This window comes from Trachurus trachurus (assembly GCF_905171665.1).
Source record: "Trachurus trachurus genome assembly, chromosome: 9".
Classification (NCBI taxonomy): Eukaryota; Metazoa; Chordata; class Actinopteri; order Carangiformes; family Carangidae; genus Trachurus; species Trachurus trachurus.
In genome coordinates, this window is record NC_139895.1 from 13,506,851 (window position 1) to 13,529,536 (window position 22,686).

General features: G+C 41.3%; 1 protein-coding gene across 1 annotated transcript in view; it reads right to left on the minus strand.

The window, feature by feature from the left end:
• Positions 1 to 950: 950 nt before the first annotated feature.
• aacs (acetoacetyl-CoA synthetase) overlaps positions 951 to 22,686 on the minus strand; it is a 42,221-nt gene continuing 20,485 nt past the window's right edge. Inside the window, exons 11-18 of the mRNA XM_083979308.1 lie at positions 13,282 to 13,346; positions 10,671 to 10,793; positions 5,853 to 5,966; positions 4,691 to 4,816; positions 4,351 to 4,420; positions 3,711 to 3,769; positions 2,816 to 3,018; positions 951 to 2,690 (exon numbers count right to left, since the gene is read on the minus strand). Coding sequence (XP_083835434.1) covers positions 2,553 to 2,690; positions 2,816 to 3,018; positions 3,711 to 3,769; positions 4,351 to 4,420; positions 4,691 to 4,816; positions 5,853 to 5,966; positions 10,671 to 10,793; positions 13,282 to 13,346 — 898 coding nt within the window. The 3' untranslated portion in view covers positions 951 to 2,552. The remainder of the gene's footprint in view (positions 2,691 to 2,815; positions 3,019 to 3,710; positions 3,770 to 4,350; positions 4,421 to 4,690; positions 4,817 to 5,852; positions 5,967 to 10,670; positions 10,794 to 13,281; positions 13,347 to 22,686) is intronic.

Sequence of the window (22,686 nt, forward strand, 5' to 3'; positions counted from 1 at the left end):
TTTCTAACAAACTCCTGTGCATGTGTCCAGCATGCATAAGATAAAGTGACTCCCTGTTTGTCTCAGGGAAACAGTGTAGATGCAGATGCTGTAAATCTGTGACGGGTATTAAAGGCTGAAACTTGGGAACACTCGTTATTTGTTTGAGCTTTTGCTCTCACACTGACTTGACTTTATTGGGCAGGTGACAGCTGTCAACCAGGAAATGCAACAAAATCTCCCCGGATACAAGACTGACTCAGTTTCTGATGCAAAATATCACCCTCAATAAGAACAGAACAAAGCCGAGGTGTGCAGGTTCACATCCACTCAACCAGGTCCAGACAGTGACCCCCCCTCATCATGGTGCTGCTGACACCCCAAAGTAGTAGTACTGTAATAATAATTATGATTTTTTTTTAAAAAGGAAAAAAAAAAATGCATTTCCAGATTTACTGAAGGTGAACACGGAAGAACCAAATACAGTCACTTTACTATTTACATGTGACACACCCTGAATTACAGAACTGCAAACTCCTGGCTTATTATATATAACTGCAGAAAAGAAATAACTGCGTAACGTGCATGCATACTACAGCACGGGAAAACTAGATGATCCATCACTAGATTTCAACCATGAACAATGCCACATATATAGTACTAAAGTGCAACGTGTACAGTTATCAAACCATGATCCCTGTCTGCGTTAGAGAACCTCTGCATGTTCAGCCTTTTACATGTTGCTCACCAAAAAAGCACTGTGCGCATCTTTTAGGGCTAAAAACAAAAAACAAAAAACAAAAACATCATGAGATCACGTCTAACCTTGAAAACACTTAAAAAGCTATTAGTGTGACACCATTGGCAGGAATATGGACATGTCTGTCTTCTGTATCCTGAATGCAAATACAACATGGGTGTATATTAGCTCTGTACTGTAGCACTTCCAGAGGTCAAAGTCTCCACATGGCAACCTTAAAAGAAGACATTTATTCAATCTAAGCAGAGTATGGCATTGAAGATGAACTGCAGAGTTTTCCAGTTGACTTGTTTTTACATTCGTACCTTTAAACATGTTACATTAAATAATCACAAAAAAGTCCAGTTAGAAAAAAGAAAAAGAAACATTAAAATCTCCATCAGACATTTAGATCCGTGATTTCTCCACACATTCACATTCTGGTCAGGTCCGTGTTGTTTGTTTCTTCTCTCCCGACATGAAATGAAACACCCCAGCAATTTAGTGTTTTTGTTATCATTAAACCCGAATTGCCCAGTGGTGCCACTAGTGACCAAAAAACGCTGCAGTTCATCTTTAACGACATTAATTAGCCTTCAGGCTTCATCACACAGCATGAGGACATTTTAAATAAATAATTCCCATGTACAAAGCAAAAAAACGAAATAACCGAGGCTGTGCTGCTGCAGCTATCTTGAGGAGAACACATTTTTTCCTACAGTTATTATGACAAACATGGACTTATCGATATGGAACTAATCGATACAGGCTTTTGTGGTGATAGGAACATTCGCTCACTTTCAGTTCACACTTGATCTCGACTGACCTGTTTGTAGACTAGTTTCTGAAATAAGGGGTTTAAAAACTTTCCATTGAAGAGAACTTGGATGGAATGAAATGGAAGCAGCGTTACGTGGTCAGATGATGTTTTAGGACTGATCATGTGACACAACAAGAGGTTGGTAAGTGTTTAGTTCAGTTTAGTTAGTGTCCAGGGCAAATGTTCAGTTAGTTTTGTTTTATCTGGAGTCTCTGGTTCGTTTAAACTTGATCTTGTGACGTGTTATGATACTCAAAAATCCTTCTATATATATATATTTAAGTTCATATATATATATAATAATATCATTCATATATATTCATATATATACATTTAATAAAGCGACACACACCACATAACAATGATATGGTGATACGAGCCAAAGCTGAGGTGTTTATCCCAAATAAGTGTATAAGTGTGTGTATAAGTGTATGTATGTGCGCTTCCATGGACTTTCAGCCCTGGACCTGCTCAGAACCAGCACCACGGTTACAGCAGGTGACTCAGAGAGATTTGGTTCTTCGCTGGCTGATAGCGATTGGACTGTAAAGCGCCTAACGCCAAAAAAATGTCACCCCTCCGTTGTGGGTTGTGTGGCTTTGGAGTACGAGCGGATGCCAAGCACGTCACGTTAACACCCAAAAGCAGAATCCAGTTCAACATCTACAGTATTTGCGCGGCTGAACGACAAGAGCGGCTGCTTGACCACTTTGTTTGTAAACTAGACTACAGAGCAGTTACACCTCAGGTTTATAAGGTCCCTCGTCTGCCTGGTACCACAGACTTTTTATTGTATTATTATATACGCAAACTATTCGTACCGATTTTGCATCATTTTGACATATATACATAATATGAATGCCCCGTATAAAAGCTCAGGGCGTCTTTCTGCGCTGCACTTTTCACCGCCCTCTCCCCCTGTTCCAGTAAATCTGAATGAAGTTAATTTTAAAAACTAAGATGAACTCTCGTCAGGTGGCTCCTTATCTCCGGCTCCTCTGTGAAGCCTCGTCTCTAATAGTTCTGCAGTTCAGGAATGTTCTTGTAGAGATCCAGTGAGTCCGGGTTGGAGAAGGCTCCTCTCTGCGCCACCTCCCGCCCGGCGATCACCTGCTTCACGGCCACCTCCACCTTCTTCCCGCTGATGGTGTACTGCAGAGGGATGAGGAAAAGGCGCTGTCAGTCTAAGCAGAAATTGACTTTTGCAGGTGCAGCCATTGTAACAGGATAATCTGACAGCTTTGTTCATATCTGATTTATATTCCTATTTCTCTTACAGGAATGTCTCTGGTCTCCAGCAGCAGCGCGGGGACGTGTCGGGCGGACAGAGCTTTTCTAATGGCGCTTTTAATCTTCGCCACCAACTCGGCGGAGAAGGGTTTACCGGGGGCCATCTTTAAGAACAAAATAACCCGCTCCTCTCCGTCGGCGCTGTACTGAGGGACGCAAAGGCTGTCTGACACTTCCTCGAACGCCTCCACTGCAAAGGGTGAGGGGCAGAGGAGAGAGAGAGAGAGAGAGAGGGCAGATTAGAGGACGAGGAGGCAAATCAAAAAGGAGGGGAGAAGATGAGAGAGGTGAGGAGAGAGGAGGAGGTGAGAGGTGGAGGGAGGAGAGAAAAAGGAAAAGATGGGGTTGATGTTGGCAGAGTTTGAGAGGAGTGAGACTTTAACTTTAAAACTATACAGAAACACTGTGTATGTGTTGAAGAAATTGTGCTATTGTTAACAAACTTTAGAAACAGGCGCAACACACTTACAATGGCTCAGTTAATCATTAATAAACACTGTGTGTTGTGCTACTGTGATAAAATTTTATGACAAGATAACAAAACATCTATTACCACACTTGCTAATGTATGTCTAAATCACTGTATGTGTGAGTGCAGCATAAAACATCATCTAATATCATATAATACATGATTAATAAGTATGAAAATACAGTAATTAAACACATTATGAGATCAATAATCCAGAGTTCAACATTTATAACTGTGTTTTTGTAGGTGGAGTACTTCATGATATGATATATATGGTATGATACTGAACTAATGCTCAATAATGTGTAGTTATGACAAAGTGTAACTGCAATGATTTTGTCGTCTCTCTCTCTCTTTTTTCCCCTCCTCTCTTCCGCCCACACTCTGCTCCACCTGCTACGTTCAAGACTCACCAATGTTATAGATCTCCGAGCTGCCAAATCGGACTCCGTTGGGGTTCAACGTGCCGTCGCTGCAGAAGAAACAAGAAGTTCAACATTCAGAACTTTAGTGTCAGTCACTGTGAGGATGTCTAACCACACACACACATCACATCACACACACACAGCAACGTAGAGAAACAATCCTCCAGCACACAGACAATTTCACTTTCTGTAAGCTGGTTACTCTGCCTTTCTTTACACACAAACAATATTGAAACTATATGTTTATCAGTTTGTTTCCAGATACGTATATTCCTGTACTTTCAGTTTATCTCCCGTTACCCTTAGCTGAACCCTCTTTTATTGTTTTTTGATATAAAGCAATCTCGTACGGTGCCGTAAAACAGCCTGAGAGTCGATAGAGGCAGCCAGGCTTTCTGAGCAGCACAAAAAAAAAAAAACCCTTCCATTCTCTTCAAATAGACAAAAAATTAAAAAAGATAATCATCTAATGTTTAATATCAGCAATCTGCATGGATAACATTTAAACCTGGCCATTTGCATAATACTCTAAATAAACAAATCAGTTGCAATCACAGTGATTAAACAGTTTTTTATTATTTCAACACTGAAGCAGCTCCCAGAGCGAGAGAGAGAGCAAATGACCGACCTCCTGCCCAGCATGACGATGCCTCCTGTCTTTGGGTTGATTTTACAGTAGTCGCCATGAGCCCACACGCCTGGAGAGAAACAAGTGGCACGCACAGGGTTTGATTTTTGCAGGAATGTTTTGCAATGATAATAATCAATGGTAAAACAATAATGAAAAACTTATTTAAGACCTATAATGTTAAAAGCAGGAGTAGAAAATTAGAATTTAAAGTTTTTATGCAGTATTTACTACAGGGCAGTCTGTCATACTGTCATCCTTTTCTTTTCTCTCTGCTTTGTTTGTTTACATGTGTGCTGCATTCGACGTTTGCATTAGCAGCTTTGTGTACTGTACGTACCAGGATATGTAGAAAAGTACGCTTTGTGGTATTTGCTCCCATTCTCATCGTTCCAGAAGTGTGTTGGCTGGCAGGGGATCGGCTTGGAGCAGACAAGCTCCCCACTCTCTCCCCATACAGGCTTACCTGCCACACACACACACACAAACGAGAACAAAATAAAGTTAGAAGCTTCAGATGTACTTTGCTGCAACACACACACATCCACCTGGATACACATCCAAGACAAACACACACCTCCACAGATACAGTATAAATCAATCTCAGATAAAAAAGCAAAACAACAAAAAAAAATCAGCAGGTAATGTATCCCACACTCACAGAACCTGATAGTCTTTTGTGTGTGGTTTCACACAGCCCTCACCTCCTCCCTCAGGATGGTGTTATAGGCTTAGAGACCAACTAAAATAATCCCAAGCTCTTCCTACAAAACTGCCTTTAAATTATCCCTCAATCCACTCTCCTTTGAGGTGGTGGAGACGCGCCAGTGCAGCCCACAGCAGGGATTGGGAGCTGGGGGAACAAGGGACTGAAATCAATGAGAAAAACAGAGGGCTTTGAAGACTCCCAGCAAGATAAAAAAAAAGGGGGGGAAAAAATCACTCTTTTTTGACTTTTAATGGAAAAAAAAATAGTTTTCCTGAAGTGTGTACCTGTATTTATTCAGGAAACATTCACTAATTACTCTCCCACTCTTTCAGCCATGGCTAGCTTCACATTCACGCCAACACAGGTACAGGCACGTTGTCCCCCCATATGGGAGCAACCAAGTATAACCACCGTCTTGTTCTGGTAAGCTACCGAGCAGCTCCAGAGGCAGATGGGAAGTTTGCTCAAGGGCATCTCAGCAGCTTTTTAAAAATTTGCTTATGATTAATTTTTGCTCATTATTTTTTTTTTTTTTATTTTTTTTTTTTTCCTTCAGTCGTTCCCAGGACTCAAACCTGCAACTTCCTTAAAAATCTCTACTTGGATCTGTAGACCTTGTTGTTGTCAGTGCAGATTGCCACATAAATCCCCTGAAAGCTTCGGAGTTTCGGAGAAAAAAAAATAGAAAGAGCAAGAAAAAAAAAGCAATAATGTTCTACTTCTTCTGAGGACTTCAACCACTCAGTATCAAACACACACACACACGCACACACACGCACACGCACACTCTTACCGTCAAAGCCCCAGGCTTCCACAGCCATGGCGAGGTTTCTTGTTTGGATCTCGCCCCGATACACTGGAACTGTTGGGTTCTGGCCCATGAAACATGACACTATGTCGGTGCCACCTGGGTGGAGAGGTGAGAGAAGGAACAGACGCACAGAGGGAGAGATTTAGTTGGTTGATGGACTGAAATGAAACACTCTGGAGTTCTTATGTGGAGTTTTTATTTTAAGAAGAAAAAGGGAAAAAGGAAACCATTCTTTTGCAAAGAGCTCCATAAGGCTAATACTGTACATAAGTATAATAACATAAGTATAAATACTGCTCTTTATGCAGCTTGTGTGGTAATTAAATGGTTTACAGTTCCAGTTACTGAAGTGGACGTGGTCGTAAACGCTTAGTCAAGACACAACAACACTAGATACAGTTTGAATTTGTGCCTGATTTTTGCAGCTTGTTTTTATCTGTTAGATTAGAAGATCAAGTGCAAGATCATGTCAGTCTAATGATACTCCCTGTAACAGTGTTATTCAATAAGAAAATACCAGTTTTATCTTACTTTAAATTCAAAATTTATTGTTTCATATATGAATTCCCTGAAAACCTACAACACAACTTTATTAATCCTGAAGGCGATTGGACTGGACGACGTCATCAATAAAACCACAATGCAATATTAAAAGATGGAGAGCTAAAGCGAGAAAGTGACATTGTACTAAAAAGTGAAATTGCTTGGGATACTTTTGAAGTAATAATAATAAATTGTTTAAACTTCTGTACTCGGAAAGTGTCGCCTGCGGCAGTTAAACCAGAATGAACCGATGGAGGAGAGACGATGTGAGATCGTCTGTGAGTTTGTTGCTGAGGCAGAGGCAGGTCACAAATAAAGTTGGTTTTCTCCTGATTTTTGATGTCAGGCTGTTTGGAGGATCGGCTTCTTGTCGGGGAGGGAAAAAAAGGAAAAGGCTCCCATGTTTATTTTGGTGACAATGAAGCAAAATAACCTGTGATGATCTGTGATCTTCTCCCATTGGGATGAACTGACTCAGACCTGCTGCTGGTCTCCTTATGTGACACAGACACAGGAAGTAATCCAAAACAGTAACTAATCCTTAATGAAGTGTCTCATTTAACTTTAGTAACTTTAGTACTTGAATGATTACGTGTCGAATAAATTCAGCTTCAACTATGATACAGCTAAACACCATGTCATTTGATACCTAGAGTGGATCTCTCTCCTTTATTTATTTTATTAATTTATTTATTTATTCCTTCAAATTCTTCTTCTTATTAACAATATTATAATTCTTTTTTTAATATATTCCATTTATCTTCCTTTACTATTTTCTTTTTGTGTGTCTTTTTCTCACTTTAAATATGTATAATTGATTTTATGTTCTATTTATTATTATTTTATCATACTGCTTTATTATACAACTTTTAATTATAAGTGTTAAGATAATGTGCAGCTGTAAAAAATAAAAAATGTATATGAAGGGAAATGGATTTGTCATGTTACCATTGTGAAAAAAAAAAAAGTTAAAAAAAAAACAAACAAAACAAACTATGATACAGCTCATCTTCAGCCCCACAGAGATCCGCCTCAAACAGAAAACACACACACCTCACTTTTTAATTTATTTCACCTTACGCCACCTGGGGTGTACACTGCTGTAATGTACAGGAGGAGCTCCTTGCGTCCGGTAACTAAGCAACAACATCCGTTAACACTGACGTGGAGACATTTACTAAACCGAGTGTTGGTATCAATCTGCGACACAAACTGGAAGCGTTAGCGCTCTGCTCCACCTCCATTGACCTATATAGGAGTTTGTCTCTGTTGCAGCACATTTCCTAAAACTGTCATGAGCGTGCACACACACACACACGCAAACACACACACACACTTCCTTTGCCGCAATATCCATTTGTCTTTTTCTACCTTCCAATCATTTACTATTTCTGACACGTTCTATTCATCTCCCCTCCCATTGTTCAGTCTCTACCTCCCTGTTTCATTCCCTCTCTGTATCACAGACTCCATCCATCCATCTTGTTTCGCTTCCTCTCAACTGCTCTCTGCCCTTCTACCGCTCCTCCCCTCCCTCTCTCTCTCCCTCTCTCTCTCTTGCTTATCTTTCTGTTCTTTACACTCGTTCTCTCCGCTTCTCTATCTGCCAGGTTCCTTATTGAGCTTTAATTGGCTCCCAGGAGGAAGTGGAAACTTTGTCTTCTGATTAAACACACACACCTATAGTGGGAAACCACGCAATTATTTTATTATTACACTCACTTTAATGGGTGGATACACACACATGAACACACACACGAACACACACGAACACACACACAATAAAAGTATATTTTAAGCCAAAAGCCACTGTTGCTTCCTTGGGATGCCTCCCATCAGCAGCCATTTAGTGTATATGTGCATGTGTGTGTATATATATGTTTTCATTTGTGCAGGTGTGAGTGCTTTGAATATCAACTGTAACAGTTTGGGGTGAAAAAGAAAAGAAGAGAAAAGAAGAGGAGAGGAGAGGAGAGGAGAGGAGAGGAGAGAAGAGAAGAGAAGAGAAGAGAAGAGAAGAGAAGAGAAGAGAAGAGAAGAGAAGAGAAGAGAAGAGAAGAGAAGAGAAGAGAAGAGGAGGAGTGTGTGGCATATGGGGAGTCAGATGGAGGTATATTAGGATGGAGGAAATCCAGCAGTGAAAGTGTTAAAATCCCCCAATGAGGAGTGGTGGGGGTATGACATCCCTGCTGACACACACACACACACACACACACACACACACACACACACACACACACACACACACACACACACACACACACACACACACACACACACACACACACACACACACACACACACACACACACACACACACACACACACACACACACACACACACACACACACACACAGAATAAATGAATAGACATAAATAGAAATAAAGAAAAGAAATAGATGAGTAATTGGATAAATTAAATAAATAAAAAAAACCTCTAATTAACTAAATTAAAATATCTACAGACACTCACACACTTACTTACACACACTCACTCACTCACACACACACACACACAGGGTGAACTCGGTGAAAGGGGCCCCGTCACATATGTCGCCATGACCACCAGTCACTCACATATGCTGTGATAAATCCTGAGGACACACACACACGAACGTGGAGATGACCTCAGGGGTCAAGGTTAGGTCGGTTGGCAGCCAACGGGGCTGCAACCTGCTGTTGCCCTTGGCGACATGGAGGAAACTGACTGGGGCAGGACATGCTGGTCTACAGAACACACACACACACACACACACACACATGAGCTAATGCCTTTTACCTTCCTCTACAAAGTAAAACTGAAATCTAGGAAAATATCAACATTTCTAAAAAATCATTTGTGTAGAAATTTTACTGTTCATCTTTATTGTAAAAAGGTTTGGTTTGGTTTAAACTCCATCAGACTCTCTACTTGTGTTTCTTGCCGAGTGATGCGCTGCGTTCACAATCGCTCTCTATTCTATATCAATGTGAACGTAGCTGTTTCACATCTGAATCTCCAGTGAGCAGAGACTCCAGATCAGCAGCAGCTCAGACCGAAGCTCCTCTGAAACGTCCTGCGTCCGCTGAACGGCGCCAAACATGAAACGGCCTTTACCAGATTTAATCACGAGGTCTGTTTGTTTGTGCGTTTGTTTGTTTGTTTTGTGGAAGCATCCTAATCCCACCGGCTACAGCACCCGTCAACACGGCGTTGACGTTCTGATCCACGAGGCCACGCCCACGTTCAAACTCCTCACTCGCACTCCTGAACCTCGCTCGGCTGTGATGCCGTCGCCGAGATCAAATCTGTCCACAGACGGACATATAGACACCTGCCAAATTAGTCAAAGCCGCCTCAGTGGCGCTTCCAGCTACAGTCGGAGCCTCGAGGACACACACACACACACACACACACACACACACACACACACACACACGAGGTGAAAACAATAACACGATACAATCTGCTCTGCTGTCTCCACTCTCTTTTTCTCTTCATCTCTTGCCAGACTTCTGCCTTGTGGCTGACATTTCACTTTGACGCTCGTGTCCAGTCTGCCCACATGCATGTCACTGTGAGCATGTGTGTGTGTGTCTTTGCATGTGTGTGCATCTCAAGCTAAATGCTACGCCCAGTACAGCTGTCAGTCAGTGTGTTTGTTTTGGTGCCGTCAGTGTGCGCAAGAGTGATTCTACCAAACTGCTAGTAGTCAGTGTGTGTGCATGCATCCATGCATGTATGTGTGTGTGTGTGTGTGTGTGTGTGTGTGTGTGTGTGTGTGTGTGTGTCTTCAATACGTCAGTCACCGAGTCTGTGCTAAATGTTAAACGTTTCAGGACTCACAGAGAGGCAGATAGCGCTCTATTGTCCTGTCAACATAACAATGGGCTGAGAGGACCACTGTGTGTGTGCATGTGTGTATGTGTGTGTGTGTGTGTGTGTGTGTGTGTGTGTGTGTGTGTGTGTGTGTGTGTGTGTGTGTGTGTGTGTGTGTGTGTGTGTTAGCATTTGCATTGTGGGCGGTGAGGAAAATGTACATCTCTATACTCCATCATTTATTTTTATTTGCTGTCTGTATGTACGTGTCAGTCCTTTTGTGTTTGTTTTGCAGTGTCGCTCTTTGATTTTTTTTGGGGGATTTTTTTCTCCATGTGACTGTTGGGAAAAGTTTCTGCTCTTTGTGCCGTCTAGATGAATTAAACAGTGAATCATTAGAAAAAGAAAAAGTGACTAAACAGCGCCGTCCCGACAGGATCTGGTGTCGGCCACTGACCTGAGATGGAGCCCAGCAGCACGTTGCTCTTGATGCAGCGGTACACGTAGTCGTAGGTCTGAGGTTTGAGAGGAGACCCGGTCGACAGGATGGTGTGGAGAGACTGGAGGTTGTGTGATTCCGCTGCGGAGGTTGGAGAGAGAGAAAAGATGAAAAAACTGAAAAAAAATGGCTGGAGTATTAGCAGTTGGCATTGAATGTTTGATCAGATTGTGCTCAGACTGAAGCTCTGAATGAGCTTAACTCACGTTGGACTGTATTTTAAAAAAAGGTTCTTGTGTTTTTCATATTTGATTAGATATAAAAAGGTTTTGTAGGTCTCCTTTTTTTCTCTATGTTTATTTGTTAGCCATAGAAATTTGTTTTGTTGTAATTAGTGACAGGGGTGGAACTTATGTACAAGCCCATCGGCTTCGTTCCCTCCTTGCACCATCGAATATAAATGTGTGCTAAGATTTCAATGCTGAAATTCAGCTACAGGCTTGAGACATATAAACCCCAGTTGCAGTGAGGAATCACACACACACACACACACACACACACACGGTGTCAGTGTGAGCATGCACCTGTGAACAGCTGTGGCTCCATGCATCCCTACATGTTGTGTGACACCCTGATGTGACAGCATACACACATACACACACACACAAACGCCCAAACCACCAAGCCAATAACATCCTGCAAACTAATAAGCTTCCAGGCACCGACCCTCACACCATAAACACACACATACAAACACAAACACACACACACACACACACACACACATACAAACCCACACACACACATACACACACACAGTGGGAACTCTTGCTACCCCACCCCCACCCCCCCACCATGCCTCCAGGTGTCCGGTCCAAATGTCAGCCCAGGGAAAAGGGCCTCTCCGCTGGGGCAGCCGGTGAAGATGCTCCCCCTCCCCTCCCCTCCCCTCCCCTTGCCCACTAGAGACATGCTTGCACACACATACACACACACACACACACACACACACACACACACACACACACACACACACACACACACACGCACGCACGAGACAAGACATCATCTCCCTCTGCCACGCTCTTTCTCTCATAAGCATCCAATCTCACACAGAATCAGGGCCAACTGGATCAAGTAGTTGGCTGACTGACGGGGGCCGGGCAGAGAGACGGGGGACAGAGCAAAGGTTTTTGGAGATTTTGTTTTTCATGCCTTCCTGTTTAGCCACAGAAGTGGGAATATGTTTAGCTAATTTACAAGTTGCAGGCAGATAAACACGCACACACACACACACACACACAAAGTGTCGCCCCATGAATAAAGATTTGTGGTGATTATAACGACGCAGTGGGAACTGAGAGACGCAACAACTGTTTATGCAATAAACATTTGTTATAAGTGCTAATTTAACATTAGGAGAGGAGGAGAAGAGAAGAGAGGAGAGGAGAGGAGAGGAGAGGAGAGGAGAGGAGAGGAGAGGAGAGGAGAGGAGAGGAGAGGAGAGGAGAGGAGAGGAGAGGAGAGGAGAGGAGAGGAAGAGGGAGGGGAAAGGAGAGGAGAGGATGTAGGAGAGGAGAGGACATAGGAGAGGAGAGAAGAGAAGAGAGGAGAGGATATAGGAGAGGAGATTAGACTAGAGGAAAGGAGATTAGACTAGAGGAGAGGAGAGGAGAGGAGAGGAGAGGAGAGGAGAGGAGAGGAGAGGAGAGGAGAGGAGAGGAGAGAAGAGAAGAGAAGAGAAGAGAAGAGAAGAGAAGAGAAGAGAAGAGAAGAGAAGAGAAGAGAAGAGAAGAGAAGAGAAGAGAAGAGAAGAGGACATAGGAGAGGAGGAGAGGAAGGGAGAGGAGAGGTAATAATACAATCCATATAATATAAATAAAATACATATATAATACAATCACCAAAAGCTAATTCCAACTCATGCAACTTTCACAACTGGAACTTTCTTGTCTTTCCCCAGTTCACATGAAGCTAAAATACTACAAAACGTTGTGCACCGCATGACTGATCGATAGATTTTTACACCCAACGACGAATCCGACACTAACAATTTTGAGAAGTTGTCGAGGGCTTTGTTCAGTCACAATACAGAGTGTACCTTTTACAAAAGAGCACGGCAAGGCAGCAATAATTTTAGCATGCACTTCAAAACAGACACTTTTGCCACACAAATAGCAGAAAGAGAGAGAGAAAGAGAGCGACGGAGGTTAGCAGGAAGGCTAATAAGCACTGGCACAACTCTGATTATATGCAGAGACCTGGATCTTTCTCTGGAGAGCTGTGACACTAAAAGCAATTAGCCGGGCCTATCCATGACTCATATGAATTATCCTAACAGCATTTTTACCCCCTTTCGATTCAGTATCAAACACCAGGACACAGCGGCAAACTGTTGATTCACAAAGTAAATGGCATAAAGGACATTTAGAGTCAAACAGCATCGCTATTATAATCATTATCGTGTCCATCTGCTCTTTTTGTTCCAGGTTCCATTCTCACAGAGTAGGAGGTGTGTGTGTTACAGAATTAATTCATCCCTCTCTCTCTCTCTTTTTTTTTTTTTTTTGTTTGTTATTTTTGTGCGTCCATGTGTGTCTCTGGATGTGTATGTGTGACCACAACTCACAGGGTTTCAGGTTCCTCTCCTGCAGCACCGACAGCCACTTGGCCCCGGTACCGAAGATAGTGATTCTGTAACAGATAGGAGAGCGACAAGAAGAAAAAAGGCGGAAATTAATTATTTAAGTATAATATACAGGCTCGATGAAGCATTTGTGTTCCCGACATTAAATCAAACATAATTAAATCTCTGTGGAAGAAGTGGAAGGTGTTTTATTTTGGGGCGGGGTGGGGAAAAAAAACACAATTTGCGTCAATGTTTCCCCACAATGACAACCATTGGAGGAGAAGTAGAAGTCCTCCTACATACTGTGACAGCAGAAACTTATAACAACAGAACCAAATTAGCAAACATTATGAATCATCCTCTGGGGTTGGTGTGAGTCCCGTTGCCAAATTTCATGGCAATCTGGCCCTGTCATTTTCGTGATATCGTGCTCAAGACTGAAGTGGTGTGGACAGATGGACGGACAGAGAGGCCGACATCGGTACCCTTTACCATCGTTCACACCTGAAAACTTTGAGATGTCACAATCAAAATAAAACAAGCAACACAACTCTTCTCCATGCAACACACCACGCTCTGCGTATACAGGCTACAGGTCGGATGATTCACACAGTGTCTGCACCTTCCAGTTTGTGTTATGGTCCAGACTGTTACTGTATTTTCAATGTTTTGTTTGCCACAGCTCAAGAAAATGCTTCTTCTAATGGAAAATGTGGTATCATATAATGTCATCAGGGGGCACTTGGGAGGAATTCAAGCTTAGAAACTCGAATGAACTTAAATAACCCGTGCTTGCAGTTCAAGATGGCAGTGAATAAAAGGCTGTACATTACAACGTTCATCAGCCACTTAGTCGTACTTAAAGTAGTCTATTGTGCAGCCTTTAACCTGTAGACAATGTTGTTGTGTTGCTTTTGTGCTTAAACTATCCCTGAGTGTGTTAGCTAACAAGTCGTTAAATGAGTTAAAACTGCCTAATTCATATCTGGGTCAATGATGTGATGCAATGCAATGTTAAGTGGTGTATCTGGTATTTTTTCATACAAATCTGACTACAGTATATCATTTAATCTGGACTCATAATGTGGAATAAATGTATTTCGCTTTTGCAATGCAGCACTATTGTTCTTGACAAATTTTACATAATCTGTCACATTTATTTAGAAAAAAAAGGGGTGGTTTTAGGATATGTCCTGCTCAGTGTTGGCTCAGCACCTGCCCAAAGTTCTTGGCACGGATGTGCGTGTGGTTTTTTCCTTTTCTGCTCAGTGTTGATAAAATGTATTAAAATTCAAATATAGAAACAGCAAAAAAATCTCTTTCAATTAATTTTTTTCTGAAGAACGTATACTTTTTATAAGTACACTTAAAGCAGAAGTAAGTGATATATTTGTGTTAATATAAGTCTTAAATAGTTGTATCTTCCGACAGCAATCACTTACATAGAGTGTTTGGACTGAAACACGGGTCTCTCAGTCCCTCTGCTCTGCTCTGAGCCGAAGAGAAAACATTTATCGTATCCTACAGTTTTTATCCAATGAGGAGAGAGAACGGCATGCAGGGCTGTGTGTGCAGCCAAGGGACGCCGTGAATGTGGTGACGTAGGGGCGAGGACTGTTATGGTGCGTTCAAGGAAACTCGTAACTCGTGTTTTTCCGACCTGTGAAGTTGTACCAGTTCGATCTGGTACGAGTTCACGGGTCGGAAGTTACGAGTGGCCGTTATAGTGACTTTCACAGGTAAAACAGGTCGGAAAAACACGAGTGGGTTGCCTGGAACGCTACAAAATCGTAAGTTGTGACTTGAAGCTGTAATTTACGGTTTCAAAAGCCTGCCTGGAACGCAGCATTAGCCAAAACGACCGGATCGCTTACTTCTGCTTTAAATCCACTGTAGGTGGAGAATATTTATCATTCTTTTGTGGTTATACCATTTGACATTTTCAGAGCATTCAGTCTTACTTTTGTTAAAAAATGGTACAAATGTAATTTCAAATGACATAAAACCAACATGAATACAAAATGTACATTTTAACAAATTTGACCCATGCTTTGTTTATTTTCATTTATTAAAAAATAAAGTATTTGTCACTGACCCATTTACCCGTTTTATGCATCATTAATTATTCATTATGGTAAATGTTACTTCACAATCACTCACACACATGTCGCAGAAGGTGTGTGTTCACTCCTGTCATATTTTTGCCAAGTTAAGATAAAAAAACGTAAAAATAGAGGGAAATTAAGACTTTTCAGTCTATAGAGATCAAACCCTTGGCTGAATAAACACACGTGAGCATTAGATCCGAGTTAAGTCAATGATTTAGAAAGGTTGTTGACATTTGGAGGAGGTTGGGTGGTGAATGGACCGGTAGATTAAGACTTAAGGGCTGATGTGTTAATGCGACGGAGGCCCTCCTACACCTGTGTGACTGACTGCTACTGGATGTTTTTATTCAGCGGGTGTCAAAGCAGCTGATGAACGAGGCGCTGATGTTGAAGCACGGATGACGGAGCCGATGTCAGTGTGAACAGCTCCATTTGTCGCTCTGAACCTATGCACGTCGACGACGATGACGACGAGGCATCATTTGAACGTGTCTGAGCCTGATGTAAAAATATAAAAGAGGACACAACAGTTACTGAACAGCCTTTGCCCTTAATCCCATCTGCTCCAGTGGAGCTGCTCAGTATCCTGCTTGTACAAGGTGGAGGTTCCCAGGAGAGGAGAGCGTGTGTGTGTGTGTGTGTGTGTGTGTCACTGTGTAAATGTAAAGCAGCACGAAGCTGAAACTGAGCCTCTGTGCTCAGTCAGCCCTTCACGCACAGATAAGACAAAAAAAAAACGAACAAAATAACTGATTGGAAATTGACTTTCAACTGAACAAACAAAACAATAATGGTCAGTCTGGATTGAGACGATGAAATGTCTCCTTTGTAAAATCGACCACAGGGAAACGGTTCAAAGGAGACTGAAGCGACAACAAGGCTGAGATGAAATGATTTGGGAAGGTGCTTTCTTCTGTGAATGGAAGTATCCCTGACAGCTGACAGCGGCTGGACAACATGTGGAAGGCAAAAAGTGACAAAACGTCACTTCTGTGTTCCCCTGCAGTTTTAATTTTAAAACAAAGGAGGCCTTTTAAAGTCTGCCTCTTTGTGAATGGGTGTTTTTTTTGTTTTTTTTTGTCTCTGTCTGTTTCTTCCCGTCCTTTCAAGTTATTTTTGCTGACGTTAAATCAATCACATCGCCCTCCCGTCACCATGGCAACCGCGCCTGTCAATCAAAAATAAGAAAGAAATCTGTCTCTGGGATACAAAACAACTTGTCCGATGCTTGATTGGTCAGTAACCAGGAATCGGCTTTGCGCTGAAAGGTGCCATTTGTTCTGCTAGAGGTCGGATCGATCGGCGGTAATGCAGGTTGTTCATAAAGGTGAGACGGGGAGAGAGGGCAGAGGTCACGAGAAGAAGTAACGTCTATTTCGTCGGTTCCAATGTTTTATCTTATCACTAAGTAAATGCAAATCTTTTATCAACACTGTGAATTCACCAGATTTGAATGTCTGAATGTTTTTTGTTTAAATCCCACGAACAAGATACATGATAAATCAAGTGAAGGAGTGGAACGCCCTTCCTAAATATGTTACACAACAAAGAAATATGGTACGTTTTAAAACGAAATTAAAAGATTATTATTTAACTCATAATTTTGACCATTAGTTCAACTTTGTAAAATGGTCTGTAGTAAATATTTGGTTTCAGTTTTTGGTCATGGCATTTATGTGTGACAGTATGTGTCGTTTATAGTTGGTTTGTATTGTCACTTATGAAAATGAAAGACCCCAGGAAGAATAGCTGCTGCTTTGCAAAAGCTAATGGGGATCTAAATAAACCATACCAAACTGGATTTGATCATATTGATGCAAAAAATCCTTATAAATATTATTTGTATTATCAAACTGTCCCACTCATTGATGTGTAACATTGTCCACAATAGACTAATACACATTCATACACACCACTATAACCCATATGACAAAGCTATAGTTGACATATTGCAAGTCATCACCTTTTTATTAAACTGTTCTTGGAGACAATATTTGACCACAACGTGCTATAATGCTGCTTTACTTATTTTCTATTTGTTGATTTTTATAAGAAAGATATATGTTACATACAAAAACACAAAAAGGCACTAAATACTTTTTAGTATTCAAGAGGAACTATTATATGAAAACTACAATCATCACTTTGCAGTTGTTTGTCTGTTCCACAAGAATCATCTAAACATATTCAACAATGTGTGAAATCTACTGTGTGAATTCTTGTGTTGTGGCTGTAAATGTTGCTCTGTGCTGTGACAGTGACCTTTGACCTTTAACCACCAAAATCTAATCTCACGTCACCTTTAAGTCCAGGTGAATGTTTGGGCCAAACTGTGAACAGTTCCCCCCCTTTGAAGAACTCTCGAGATACTAAAATCACAAGGTCACAAAATCGTGTTTGGCGAGGTAACGGCGACTTTGACCTTTGGCCACCGAAATCTAATCAGTTCACCCTTGAGTCAAAATGAGCGTTTGTGCCAAATCTACAGGACGGAAACACAATGCCTCTGGCCTTTGACCTCTCTGATGTGGAGGCATAAAAATTAAAATGAAATAAATTGATACTTGACTTTATAAAATTACTTATCAGTCAATTTAATTTTGATTTCTGATTTTTTTTTCCTTTTCTAAAACTGTATTTACCTAATTTTTTTTCCAAAATATCACAAAAACATAGAAAACAAGTTGTGCTGCGTACACACACCTTCATTTAAGTCATTAAAAGGTGTGTATAAGCAGATGTGTGTCTTCTGTGTATCATTGTGCAGATATCTGTCCTCTACAGTCGCAGCCACCTGATACTGCACACAAACTCAAACACGAAGACCCCATTAGTCACTCACACACCCACTTCTCCATCCTATCCATCATCTCTGACCCCCCGTCCGCATCTGGACTGTGGCCGCTGCTGGCTACCATGGAAACAGTCACTTTCCCCTCAGATTGGAGGCAAATGGCCAGGTGTGGCTGCTAATTGGGTGTTTAGGATGGAGGGCGGAGGCGACACTGTGCATGTGTAGATGTGTCCTCGCCGGTCTTATCTGTTTCAAGGGAGACATGTCGCTGGAAGCCGCCGAGTCAATAAGAGACACTCGGCGACGCCGGTGCCGTTATCGCGTTAATGTGTCTCTGTGCGTGACGAGATGCTTTCTCGCGCACTTGTCCCTCCACCCCGGGAAGAAGTGTAATTGCTCTCTTCTCAGGTGTCACAGCCGTCGAGGAACAGTTTGAAGCTGCTGCTGTTTGATGGCGTAATCATTCACACATTTGCAATTATTAAAAGTATGAAGCACTGCTTTGTTTTTTTTATTTGTTTGTTTTTTTAATAATGCAAATGTAATTCATGAGAAAAATCTTGGTGCTCCATCTCATTTCAGATTAATTTTTTACTGCTATTGTTTTTAAAATTAAACACATTTTTTCTGTTGCTTCCTCCCTGATACTCTACCCTCCCCTCTCCATGACATCCATGTATAATCTCCCATGTCGTCTTCAAATGACAGACGTGTTAAAAGTGACATTATATTGTGAAGCCCTTGTTTTGTTTTTTTAATCTTCCTTTTGTGCTACAATCTAATCTGACATTTGAGGCCAATGTTTCGAAATCAATGCGCTAATGCTCTTTTTCTTTAATAATCCGGTAAATTGATATGCTGCGTTCAGCGCTTTAAACAAGCATGGACGTCGTTTAGTTTAGTGAGTTTTTTGATGAAGACATGAGCCTCCAGTTTATGACATTTCGACGCAGCTTGAAAGCGAGGATATTTTAAATTGTTATGCCCACGTGTCTAAAACTGCAACTGAGCTGGGCAAGATGCAATCTGCTAAACTGTATCAGGAGTTATCTCCTCCAGAGAGGAGAGCTGAGCTGAATTGCGCTTGCTTGGCATTAGCAAAAAGGACGACATTTTTCCATACAGTTAGATGGTAGGAGAGTTATTGGAAGGAGGAATATCTTTTCTGTCACATCAGCCCGGCGCATGATGGACAAAGAGATGGGAAAGAAGACAAGAAGATCCTCTGAGAAAACAGAGGAGCCTATGAAGTCCTGCATGGAGCCTGTCACAAGTATAAATGCTGTAACCTTTTTCTTGCTTCACTCAGGGATACCACTATGGATTGTGTTTCCACTGCGGGCCTGTAGAGAGTCGCAGTAAATCTACTTTTTTGACACGGTGCAGGTGGGGAAAGCTGTCAGAACATTTAGAGGTTAGAGTGCATGTTATAATAAGAGGGCAACATATGAAGACTGTAATCTCTGTCCATAGTATATTTCCTGAGAGTGGCATACTGTACTTCACTTTTATGCATTTTTTGTTCTTTAATGTGCTTGTTTTTTCTTATTTGTGGAAATGAAACAATGAACAGCTCAGTTTCCTGCATGAATGTGGTGAACAACCCTTGGATTTTAAAAACACACGTCCACTGTGGGTTATTTTATCTACTAACTGCTACATTTTAGCCACACGGCGCAGAGTTTCCATTGTGGCTCATGATTGTTCAAGCAGAAACTTCTTGATCACTACACATCAACTGAAATACTACAGTAAGATACTCCACCCATGACTCGGACCCCTAAGCTTCTCCCTTTGACTCTTTTCAAAGCAGCAAATCTCCAATAATGCACTACAGTAAATATATTTTTTAAATGGCAGTCCTTTAATAATAAAAAAAATCTGTCAAAAATATATAATCTATTATAATAGGGCAGTCGACATTAATGCAATAACCCATTGAAACAAATTCCTTTTAACAGCGCTATACTTTTAGATGAGCTATAGTTCAGTTATATTGGCCTTAAGGCCTGAACACATAGTTTGAATCAGTTATGGATCTTCTGAACAATAAGTTCAGCTAAGCATGTTGTACAATGTGTCTGTTACTGAGTGAGCCAAATACAATGAGGCCTGAGGGTTTCTGTCATTTATCATTGTATAATTAAGCTAGATTTGTATAAAGTATCTTAACCCATTATTAAACACTCCCTTTTAAGTATATTTTAAACAAATAAAAAATGTGCAATTAATTTGGAATTAACTTTGGACACTCTATGGACATATTTCAATAAACTGACAGCCCTAATTACTAGATTTAACACTGTAAAAGTCGCTTGTTCACTTCACTGTGCGATGTGGCAGTGAAACTCAACAGCAAAGTACGATTACAATCCCACAATCTCCAACAAAGTTCAAACCTCAATTTAAGTTTCAGGCTTTTTCCAAAGCTCTGACAGATTTAGCTCTGTTTAAAATGTCCAACCTTAATTCAGAAGTTGAGGATGTAAAAAAAGAAAAAGAAACATTCATGTCATCCTCTCCCACAGGGTTTTTTTTCCCCCACACACAGTGCTGGGATGTAGGAAATGACTGTGAGGTGGCAACATCAGCTTTTAATTGGTTCAAAAGTCTCCTCAACATTAAAAAGGTCCCATCCGTCTTTCTGTCACGTCGGCAGCTCTTTGCTGATTTCCTCCGTGTGGGTCATTTTGTAAAAAAGTATTCTAACCTTGTTCGAACCATTTATTCAATTTCTCTTCTTTTTTTTCCCTTTTTCTTTTTTAGATGGGTGAATAGTGGAGGGGTTGTTTGAAAGACATGAACATTTATCTCATCAAACACCTTCCTACAAACTGAGCAAAAAGCTTCAGAAGCTGCTATAATAACTATTCTACCAGTTATAATACCAGGGAGCCGGCCGTCACTTGAAGATCCTAATATAGTTGATGATTCAAATGTCCGGTTAAATTGTGAAAGGAGCTCATTAGCGCTGGGATCTGTTCTGCGTTTTTGCTGCAGAAGTACTTTTTCTTGGCACTTTTGCTCCTCTATGGTTTCCCACAATTCCCCATCTGTGTCAGATTTTTCTCCCCATTACCCCGCTCCTTGCTGAAGGCAATATGCCATTTCTACCACGGTGAATATGCGTCCATGGTATAACTGTCTTAAAGGGTCTCACACTTTTTGCTGACCACGCCGCATTTCTTTTTTCCCCGATAATTTAACTGCAAGGATTGACCGAGCCGACTCAATGATGCTCACTCACAGGGAGGAGCGGCCCCATATGACACGATCTACAGCTGTCTGATGGCCGTTATAACTCTGGATCTAATTCTTAAGGAAATATAGGAAGCATTAGCTGCTACAGTTACCTCCATTTTTTTAATTATTATTATTTAATTTCTGCTGCAAAATGTTTCACCTTCCTGCTACTTTGGCTGCCTCCCCGTAAATAAGTTTGGCATTTTTGTTTTAAAGCCATACGCTGAAATTAACTGAAGTAATAAAAGACTTAAGAAGCCATGTTGAATATGGCTTAATTCACAACAGATAATAAAAAGTAAAACTACTAATCAAAGCAGCTGAAATCCACTATACTTAACAGTCTATTACAATCGACTGCCCTGCAGCTAAAACTGAAAATTTCATTGCAAACACACACACACACACAACTTGAAGACCCCTTGAGAAATCTGAATATAAGTACTCAATGAAAAAGAATAGCTGCTCACTGTGCTTACTAATACATTTCCACCACCTCACACAGTCGTATCCTTGACCGCTCTCTCTCTCCCTCCGCTTCTCTCTCTCCGTCTTCAAAAGACAATAGAGGATCAATGCCGGGTTGAATATCTGCCCTAGTAACTGATGATGGTGATGGGGAGGAAGGGGGTGGGGCGGGGGGGGGGGGGGACCAAACTAAACATTCATCAAAGTCACATACAGTAAAAGCACCGATGTGGTGACTGGATTTGAAGAAAGCTGCTGAAAAAATGGATTTCAAAGATGAAATCATCATCGGTTGTCATCGGTTGTCCTGTAGTTTGTACCTGGGTCCAAATTTACAGCATCACCATCAATCACAATAAAGCCGCGTTTAAAGGTAGAGTAGGAGATTCAAGTAGGCTACATTTTGAAAATACACCACTCAAACGTGCAACACTTGTTCGTTTCATCCATAACGTTGCTGCAACTGTCTCGTTGAATTTACAGTAACACGCTAGCAGAAGCTCTGGCTCTGGTGTCGTCTTTTCTGAATCTTTAAATGTTGAAGACTCTGAGCATGCATGCGATTAGTGCATGAAGAGGGGTGCATGCAGAGGGGGGGGGGGGAAGGGGCAGATGGCAGTTTGATAGACGCAACACGATCCAATGACTTCATTGGTGGTGTTCAAAATGATTGGATGGTGTTTTTACAGGATTGTCTGTTCCACAGGAGACTGACATTTTTTATTTTGGTGAAAAAGCATTTAATTGATTGGTTGCAATCGGTGTGTGAAGAGGATTTCAAGCAATATAGTA